Raw genomic sequence first — 9947 nt, 5'->3', positions numbered from 1 at the left:
CCTCGTCCCCTCAGTTCCCCGTCCCCTCCCATCCCCATCCCCTCACGCCCCCATCCCCTCACGCCCCCATCCCCTCACGCCCCCATCCCCTCCCATCCGCATCCCCTCACGCCCCCATCCCCTCACGCCCCCCTCCCCTCCCATCCCCCTCCCCTCACGCCCCCTCCCCTCACGCCCCCGTCCCCGCGCATGCCCCAGCTCCGCCCCTCGCCCCGCCCCCCCACGCTGATTCGCTGTTCCGCCCCACCTAATTAACATACGGGAGGCCCCGCCCCGCCGCGCCTGTCCCGCTTTCCCCTCTGCGGGGGCGGGATAAAACGTTCATTGGCCAAAAGCCGCCGTCGCCTGCGAGCTCTCGTCCCTTCGATTGGCGGTGCGAGCTGTCAGTCACGGCCCACACCCGCCCCCCCGGGGTGTCCCTCCCCGGCGCCTCGGTGTTGGCTCCATTCAGTGGCGGGTTCTGCGGTGGACGCAGCTCCGGCGGGCGGGTGGGTGCTGCTCTCCCTCACTAGGAACAGGTCCTCGGCCGGCATCGCTCAGCGGGCAGCAGCCGCAGGAGGAGGTAGATCCCGTTCTGGTAACAATTATACGACTGCGGCGGCGCACCACAGGCCTCTATCTCTTTGTAAACCCGTGTCTGCGGGGCATCCTGAGGCGCTGGAGGCCGCCCGGGCGCGGGGAGGGGATGGAGCCCACCTGGGATGCTCCGTGTCCCCGGTCCGGCCCCGCGGGGGGTAGTGCCGAAGCAGCAGCACGGTGGTGCGAGGCCCCGAGGCTCGGCCTGCGGCGGGGGCAGCCCTGGGCCCTGCGGCAGGTGCGGAGGTGCCTGCGAGGAGCCGGGGGAAGCAGCCCCGGCTGTGCCTGTGCGTGTTTGCCCCTGCCAGAACGGCGACGAATGGAGCTGCCAGCCCGCCGGGAGCCGCACAAGGCCGCGGGGAGCCCCCCCAGCGGGCTCAGCTGCTGCCGCGGGCCCCCCGCGCCGGGCCCGACCCGCCGTGAACTTCCGAGGCCCTGGAGAGTGAAAGTTGGGAAGGAGCGGAGCGGCTGGCGCGGCCTTGGAGCAGGAAGCGCCGCCCGGTGCTTTAGAGTTAGTGTTTGGGTTTGGCCTCTCGGCTGCTTGTTCAAAGAAGTGGCCGTGGCTGACACGCCGCCGTCGCTGGCCCCACGCTCCTCGTGGCCTCGCTGCATCGAAACACGAAAAAATACTAAATGAGTGGTGGTGTCAGAGCAACCCGGGGTGTTGTGTCATGGCAAGTGTCTCATAGTTAACAGCAAAAAAACCAAATCAAGCTTACAGCACATTGATAAAGCGTTGATGGAAAGGGACAACCTTGCAGCCAAGCAAGATCAGAACCACCAAATGTTGATTATTTGGTGTCTTTGTGTTGGTAATTCCAAAAAGTAGTGAACATCAAAGGGAGGTTTTATTGTGCCTGTATCTACATATGGGCAAATGAAAGAGCAGGGCAGAATATGCAGCTCTGCAAGTGGCCCGTGTGTGTGCAGCCAGCAGTGTCTAATACCTTATTAGACACGATAAGATCTCTAGAAATTTAGCCCGAGCTTGTATTTTAAAAGAAACTGTGTGTTACGGCCACAGGAGGAAAGTTCTGATAATCCTGTGCTGTGGCTTGTGAGTCAGCAGCTTGAGTGCAGGCAAGATTTGGAGCTTTTTCTTCTGCAAACTAAGGCAGAAGCTGTCAAAGTGCGTGGTAGTGCGCCGTGGTTGAGTGAGTACTAATTGAATGTTCATCTCTACGAGTGGTGCCAGCACCTTCTCTGCAGGAGAAGGAGCACTGGTAGCTCGCGCTGCTTGGATAGTTTCTCAGGTTCTCCTGTAATTTAAGTGGAGTATTTCTTTTTTAAGCCCTAACCATTGCACACCAAGGCCTGTAAGTGATTGGCAGGCAGGCTTGGACTTCACCTGGCTGGCACTGAGCTAGCAGCAGCTCAGTTTCCTGTGCTCAGTGCTGAGCTGTTTTCCCAGGAAGAACTCCCATTTGTGAGTGCAGCCGTTGCTGAGAACATCCTTGTCCACCTCTTGTGTCCAGAAAAACCTGCATTTCTGAGCTGAATAGCTCCAACACAGGGGTGTACCAGTTCTGCAGAACAGAGCACGAGTACCTTGCTGCTTATTCCCGTGGTTTCTGAGGGGTTTTCAGGGTAGGGCCTTTGTCCTTACCTTTACCACCAGTAGCCCTCCCAGTTACACGAATGAAAATAAATCAAGAATGTGAATGCATCTTCTTGTCCGACTGGGCCAAAAATACTGCTGCTGCAGTTTCCACGGTAAAAGATAATGGACTTTCTGATGCTTAAGAATCAGAATATTTGGGTCAGGTTCATTAAGGGATGAAAATACAGCTCTCTGGTGTTGTCTGGTAAGAGCTGCTACAAACCAAGACTCCAGTACTAAACAATTCAGCCCTGCTTTCTGCTTGTGCTGCAAGAAGTCTTCTGTAAATTACAGTAATTCACAAATACTCTTTTTAGGAGGGGATTCTGGAATTATTCTCATTTGAGCTCACCTGAGTGTGCTTTGTTTAGTGAACGTTGCCAGCCCCAAGTGGTGAGCTTCCTTACTCTGCTGAAGTGCTCCACACCTACCTTTCCTCCCTGTTGAACTGGCTGCCTCAGAATAAAAGGGAAGAAAAGTAATTTCAATATGCTAAAGATCTGCTTCCAAAACAACCCGCCTGCCTCTGCCAAACACTTCATTAGTAATTTCTCCCCATGACTGTTCCTTTTAATCTGCAGATCTCAAGGTGCCTTAGAAATGTCCTTTAAAGTGGTGGCTCAGGACTTTGCTGGAGGGAACCTGAGACAGTTTTGCCTCTGTTTCCTACTAACTGCCCTCAGCAGTAGCATCTGGTGAGCTCAGGGAGCCAGAGGTGCCGAGCTGCTGTGCAGGACCATGTCCCCCCATCCTCGGCTCTCTGCTCCTTCCTGCTGGGATGCTCCTGTTCTAAATGAAAGAGACTCCTTGGCCTGCTGAAGGGCAGTGGGTGCCGGGAAAGCTGCTTTCTTTAGGTGGAAGTCTCGTGGGGAGACACACTTATAGCTGGTGCTTGCCTAATGTAATAATTTTAGACTGCTTTATCATTACTGAAGTGATGAAGCCAGCTAGTGTGTGCCTGGTTTGTGTCATGCTTGGGTGGGCCAGGCTGGTGCGTTTATTACTGAAAGAAAAAGGGAGTAGAGTGCATGGTGCATCCACACCAGACCTGGGGTAGTGCAGGCTCACCAGGTGGATTGCTGTGGGTGCACAGGAGAAAATGTCTGTTGGCTTAAAACTGGCTGAGGCCTAGAAGATTGGAAACTCTGTGAGGCCTCCGTGGCCTTCAATTAATGATTTCAGCTCGTTAATGGGAAAAGCTCCTCAACACACAGGTCAGTTTCTGTACGTGAAAGAAAGGCTGGAACTAATCACTGACACAGGATTCAGGAGCTCTTGGATGCATTTCTGTTTAGCCACCCTTCAGACTGAAGGCAGACTGCAGAGTCATGCAGCACAAGGTGCTGTGTGCTGACAGGACACACCTTGGCACTGAGGGGAGAGCCACGGGTCAGGCAGCCTGGGCACTAATTGAAGCTGGCCTTGCTTTAATTGACTCCGAGCTTCCCGAAGTCCAGCCTAATTCTGCCTTTCAAGAGTGTGATGAGCCTTTCCCTTAGAAGCAGCTTTTGCCATTTAACAGATCCATAATTAGACGAGCAGAACATTTGCTCCCAGATAAGGGCACTTGTGCATATTGGTAATTAGTTTGACCTGGCCAGATGCCTCCTGATAAGGCACAGCAGGGAGCTTAATCCCCTTAAATTGTGACACAGCCAGTCAGAAATTACCAGCTGTGTTGGGCTCGGCCTAGAGGTGCTCCAGAGCCTTGTTCAGTTCTCACCGTTGTCAAGCTGAAAGGAGAAGGGAGATCCTGGTTATGCTGACACATGTTTGGGCAGGAGTTTGTTCCTCATTCAGTTCTGCTGCTTTCTTCCTACTTCCTCCTCACAGGATGTTGCACAGCCCCGGCCCTCTGTGTGTGTTTTCACATCACTGCAAGTGCTGCTCTTTCCCTCGGTTCACATCCCTTCCCCGTGGAGCTGCTCCAGGGCTGGAGCCCCTCTGCTCTGCAGCCAGCCTGGGACAGCTGGGGGTGCTCAGCTGCACAAGAGAAGGCTCCAGGGAGAGCTCAGAGCCCCTGGCAGGGCCTAAAGGGGCTCCAGGAGAGCTGCAGAGGGACTGGGGACAAGGCATGGAGGGACAGGACACAGGGAATGGCTTCCCAGTGCCAGAGGGCAGGGATGGATGGGATATTGGGAAAGAATTGCTGTCTGTGAGGGTGGGCAGGCCCTGGCACAGGGTGCCCAGAGCAGCTGTGGCTGCCCCTGGATCCCTGGCAGTGTCCAAGGCCAGGCTGGACAGGGCTGGGAGCAGCCTGGGACAGTGGAAGGTGTCCCTGCCATGGCAGGGCGTGGCACTGGTGATCTTTGGGATTTCTTTCCACCCAGACTGCTCTGGGATTCTCTGTCAGCCTCTACTGCCAAAATTACCTCTCCTGTTTCTTATGTTTGAACTACCACCCTCTCAAGCCTGGCATCTCTCTTACAAAACCATCACAAACCATTTTAACGCCTTCCTAGACGGCAGCAGGATCAGCCCTTTCATCTCCTTGAAACCAGGTGGTGGTTTGGGGACCTTTCTCCCAGGCCTGTCCTTGCAGCTCCCCAGTGAATGTGAGCCACAGAACGTGAGGCTTTGTGTCCCTTTATCCTTCCTCAAAGTCCAGGGGACAAGGCTGGTGGCCAGCAGAGCTGGGGTGGGTCACAGAGGGCCATGGCCACGCAGGCAGAGCTCCTGGTACCCTACAAGGCATGGGGAAGGATTTGTGGCATCAGGTATTTTGGGTTTTGGAGGGAAGTTCTTGCTAAACCACATTTGAAAGTCTGTGACAAAAGGAGTTGGAGGAGATGTGCAAGATGGGAGAGGGAGGGAACAGAAACAGGGAACAATTAGAAGAGCAGAGGAGGGAGAGCTCAGGACTGAGCTTTATGCTGGATATAAATTAACTGGGATCATATCTTTTGGATCTAAACAGAGGGCTCAGTGGAAAGTGAAATTTGATTCTCACCTTTTATGAATCTGAGATCCCTCCATCAAGAGAATAGCTTTAGGTGCTGGTGTGGCACCTCAGAGAGGAGCAAGTCTCTCTGACACATCAGAGAAAAAAGCAAGATTTGTACCACACCTCTGAAAGGTCTTTTCCCCTCTGCCTCGTTGATTAGAGTTAATTGATCAAGGTAGGGTGAATCTGGGCCACAATCTTGTTTGGTTCTTAAATGCTCGTTAATTGCAACGAAGTAATTTAAATTTAATTAGAGTGAGGTGAGGTGTTTGTCCTACTTTTTAATTCCTTGTTTGAGGTATTTGCTGGTGAGATTGAAGCCACCCTGGCACCAGGCTGGTGGGACTGTGGAAGGAGGGTTGCTGTGGCACTGGAATCAGGGACCCTTTTTAGCCTCCCCTGCACAAGGAGATGGGCCTGCAACCACGTGGTGATGGCAAATGAGCAATCAGAACTAAAACCAGTTAAAACTGAGTTTGGTGTTCCTAAAGGCAGCACGGAATTAATGATTTCCCTTGTCTGATAGTGATTTTCAGGGCCCTGAGTGCTGGCAGACCAGCTGTGCTGACTCCACCGCCAGCAGGTTTGGGGAGGAACGAGCACGTTAAAGGCAACATTTGTTTGCAGTGCTGGCAGGGCTTCCATGCCTCCCATCCCACTCCACGCAGTAAATTTATGGTCTTTACCCCAAAACAAATAAACACTGGGGTTTTGAGGGGAACTTTTGTCAACTGTAGGCCCAAACAAACAAGTAAAGGCGGAGAGAAAGGGATGCTTCTGAATTCAGAGCAGCTTCCCTTTACGCTTCATGGTGGGTAGAAGAGAAACTCGGGCATAACTGATGATGAAAAATATTAAATGTTTGCATATTTTTTTAATGCTCGGAAAGATTTTCAAGAAAATCCTGAGACTGTAACTTGTAAGACCAGTCTGCCATCTTAAAAGCTGATTCCGTGCAAATTTGATTATAGAAAGGTCTTCTGAAGTATTCAGGCCATATTTAAGATAATGAAGTTTTGTTCCTTAATTCAATTTTGTCTCCCATCTGGAAGAAATTAAAAATCCACGCCATGCATCATTTCATTCCTTAAAAACGTCTGATACCCTGCTTTGGTGTCCTTGCCTGTCTCGGCTGTGGATGTATAGCTGGGACAGGGGATGGTGGGTGCCAGCTGCCATGGACCTGATCCTGGTCCCCTGCTGTCCTCCTGGCCTGTCCCCTCACGGTGTCACCCTACAGACCGTGGTCCCGGGTGGCTGCTGCTGGGCCCGCTGTTGTCTCTCTGTCTCAGGGAAGTAATCTTGGGAAGATAAGTCCGCTACGCATTCCCTGCTGGTCCTGCCTTATACAAGCGTGTAATAAATGGTAATTTCTTCTCCAAAGAACTGGTGATCAATAATGGAGTAAAATGGGTTTGAGAGTTGCTGTCACCTGTCAGGATTAGAACTAAGCTTTTGAGTGATACTAACAATTTTAAAAAAATTTTTTAGGGAAACATATCCTTTACTGAAAATGATATATTCTCTCTGAAAAGAACCTTTTTGTTTGTTTGTTTTAAGTTTGGAATTGTAAAAATCTAAGCCTGTAATCCACCGTTCGGTGGAGTTTTTGGCCATTTTAATTCCACATTTTGTTGTAGCACAGTTTTAGCGCGCTGATAGACGCAGTTTCTCTCCTTTGTGTTGTCCAGGCCATGAGATTTCATTGTAGAAAGCTACCAGAGAGCCTCAGTGAGGATCCTGTGGCTGACCTGCCCAGGCTGTTCTGTCCTGGCTGGCCTTTGTGCCGGTGCCAGCTCCATGGGTCACTGTGGATGGTTCAAATTGCTGCTGGCGCTCGTGCTCTGCCGTGATGGTGTAAGGCAGTGCCTGGGCAGCGCCCATGATTTGCAGTGCACAGCTCTTCCATAACGTGGAAAACGTACCCGAGAGAGGCTGGGTCACTGCCTCAGCAGTGAGTGAAGGCTTTCTGCTCCTGGCTGCTCCCCCGTTTCGGCAGGGGAATGCTTTCAGCCGCATCCACATCGTCAGCAAACGAGACAGTTGTGGGTTGGCTAAGCGTGGTTCGCCAGCCAGAGCTATTCACAACTGGTTCCACCCTTGCAGGGGGGCTCCAGGAGCTGCTGGCAGCTTTGCCTGCAGAGAGGTGGAGGTGTTCAAAGGGTTTGAAGCTGATGGAAATTGCTGCTGGCGCTCGTGCTCTGCCGTGATGGTGTAAGGCAATGCCTGGGCAGCGCTGGCTGCCCGCGCGTCGTGCCGGCTCCCCTCAGGATCCCTGCATGTTCTCTCCACTGCTGCCCTCTCAGCATTCCAAACCCTGCCTCCTTGTTCCTGCTCCTGGCTGCCACGAGGCAGTTTTGGGTTCTTACTCTGCGGTGTTAAACGGTGCTATGCAGCGTGTACCTTTCTTCTGCTGCAGACGGCCTGCCGGTGTGGCCACGGGCTCTGCTGGCTCTGAGAGGTGTCTGAGTGTCTCCCTTTGCCTTGCCCAGGTGCACCAGAGAAGGGAGGATGCTGTCCCGACTGCACGTAGCCGCGGCACCCTGCGCGATGGCGCGGCGCAGCATGCACACCAAGGAGAAGGGCAAGCCGCTCATGCTGAACCCACGCACAAACAAGGTGGGTGTGTGTCCTTTTCAGGTGTCTTATCTGCAGCTGCCGATAGTCCAGTGGACCTTGTCCCAGGGCTGAGCCACCTCCGGCCCTGGGACACAGCCAGAAGAGGGTGCAGAGGGTGGTGGAGGCGGGGAGCAGTTCCTGTTGGCTGCCTGGACACCTGCAGCACAAGGGCTCCCAGTGGCACCTTGTGCTTCTGCCCCCCTGTTCTCCCCTGGGCTGCTGTCCTCAGTCGGTGCTGCTGCCGCCCTGGGCAGAGGAAGGGCTGCTGGCACTGCCTGTTTGCAGGCCTGTTACGGGGCTGGCTGAGCCGAAGGAGAGCTTTCACAGAGACGGGTCTGACCTGACAGCTTGCAAAAGTTAGTTCTGAATGCAGTCATGCTAATGATAGAAAGTGTTAGCCTCTCTGTCCTAGTCCTGGCCCGTTCCTGGAAGACTGAGAGTTGGGACTGAGCCACATCCCTTAAGAAACATCCCTGTGCAGAGTCTAAAAGAGCATCTAAAAATAAATCTTGACTGGAGCTAACTGGGAGGTAGAGATACCATATTAATTCCATGCATTGAGGCAAACTTAGAGGAAAGTAGCTTTTTTGCTCCCTTTACAAAACTGTTCATATTTCCACAAGCCCATCCTCAACCTCTTTTTTGTTTTTTCCCTGGAGTGGTAGCAGCCTTCAGGACTCTTGAAGCCATTAATGTGTAAATTAAAACCAGTAGGAAATCAGATGGGGGCTTTTGGTGGCTGATCCAAGATGTGTGAAGTGGTCAAGAAAGGTGACAAATCTACCTGTCTGTGACAGGGCATTTCCTGAGCAATGGAGCTGTGGGAAACTCGATTCTTTTCCCCTTCCCTTTTTTCCCTGGACAGCAGAGTGCAAGATCCCTCAATCCTGCACGAATCCAGGCTGCTGAGAGAGAGAGGGAGAGAGAGAGAATTGTGGAAGGTAGATACTGGCTGACTTCAAAAGTAAAATTGAGATTGCTGTGTCAGGGAGGGAGAAAAGAGTGAGTTTGTGTGATTTGTCAAGATCAGATTATCTCGAGACTTCCTGAGCCCTAAAGACTTTGACATGCCAGTGGAAATTACTTCAACCCCTGTAAGCTTTTCCAAATGCTGATTATGCAACAGTATTCAGAAACGAGAACAATAGGTCGTTTCTTACTGTTTTTCTGGTGGTAATATCCTTCCAGTTTTTATTTTTTTTAACCCTGGAGTCCTCTGCTGGACTGAGCACAACGCAATTTTTGAGGAGTGGGAGGGAGTAGGGAGCTTCTGGTTAATGGCAATTGATTTTTCGAATTTTTTAATGCCTTCAAGAAGTCATACTTGTGAGAGGGAAACCCACTCTGCATCAGTTTGTCTCTGCTGTATCAGCCTGTCCTTCCTGCTGACGCCTGTTGGAATGCATCAGTAAGCTCACCGAGTGATACTGCTTGGTGCTGGACACAGTATCTGTATGGAAGTGCATTTTGGATATTCAGCAGAGAAATAAATGATTTATTAAACACACCAAGTACTTTACTCCTTGTGCTTTCCTTGCCCACAGTGCCTCACGTGCACATATATATATACATATATATATATACACATTATCTGCGTACAGGCACAGATAAAGGTGTTATCTCTTGCTGGCAGCTTGCTGAGATTATCGTGTTTTACTTGATTACTTTTAGTTTTTACAGTCCTCTATCAACTCTGCAGAACATTTGGTCTCCCCAATACACGTGTCCCTAAAACAAGAGCTGCAGAAGGACAGCATCAGGGGCAGACGCCAACCCTCACCCCTGTGCAAACTCAGCTGCTGCTCTTTGCTACTGGACTAGGTTTTTCTCTTACAACTGTTTCCTTTTCTTGCCCACCCCTAGCCCGTCTCTTGCAGGTGGACACCCCACCTCCAGCAGCTGGTTTGGGGTTTTGTGTTTGAGGGCCACATTTCAAGTGTTCACAGAGGCCGTGAGCTCTCTCAGCCATGCCCTCAGTGCTGCAGCCAAACAGTTCCAGAGTACTGTAATTGTTGCTGGCATCCTCGTCTGCTTAGAGTCTTCTGTGATGTTTGATTTCTGCTCCCTGACAGGGGTTCAAATTGCAGCTAATTGGCTTCAGGACATTCTATTCTGCTGGAGATCCCTGCTGTGCCAAGGCAGCGTTTTAAGCTTGCTGGATGCTTAGAGCACTGTTAGGGCAATCTCCCTGGTTTAGTACTGGCAATT

General features: G+C 51.9%; 1 protein-coding gene across 1 annotated transcript in view; it reads left to right on the top strand.

Annotated features, from left to right (window-relative positions):
* Nucleotides 1–458: 458 nt before the first annotated feature.
* ME2 (malic enzyme 2) overlaps nt 459–9947 on the top strand; it is a 34357-nt gene continuing 24868 nt past the window's right edge. Inside the window, exons 1-2 of the mRNA XM_069001114.1 lie at nt 459–562; nt 7613–7739. Of these exons, the coding sequence (XP_068857215.1) occupies nt 7632–7739 (108 nt within the window). The 5' untranslated portion in view covers nt 459–562; nt 7613–7631. The remainder of the gene's footprint in view (nt 563–7612; nt 7740–9947) is intronic.

Source organism: Aphelocoma coerulescens (genome assembly GCF_041296385.1).
Source record: "Aphelocoma coerulescens isolate FSJ_1873_10779 chromosome Z unlocalized genomic scaffold, UR_Acoe_1.0 ChrZ, whole genome shotgun sequence".
In the NCBI taxonomy this organism is placed as follows: Eukaryota; Metazoa; Chordata; class Aves; order Passeriformes; family Corvidae; genus Aphelocoma; species Aphelocoma coerulescens.
The sequence above is the reverse complement of the archived record's forward strand: the minus strand, read 5'-3'. Positions and strand labels throughout refer to the sequence as shown.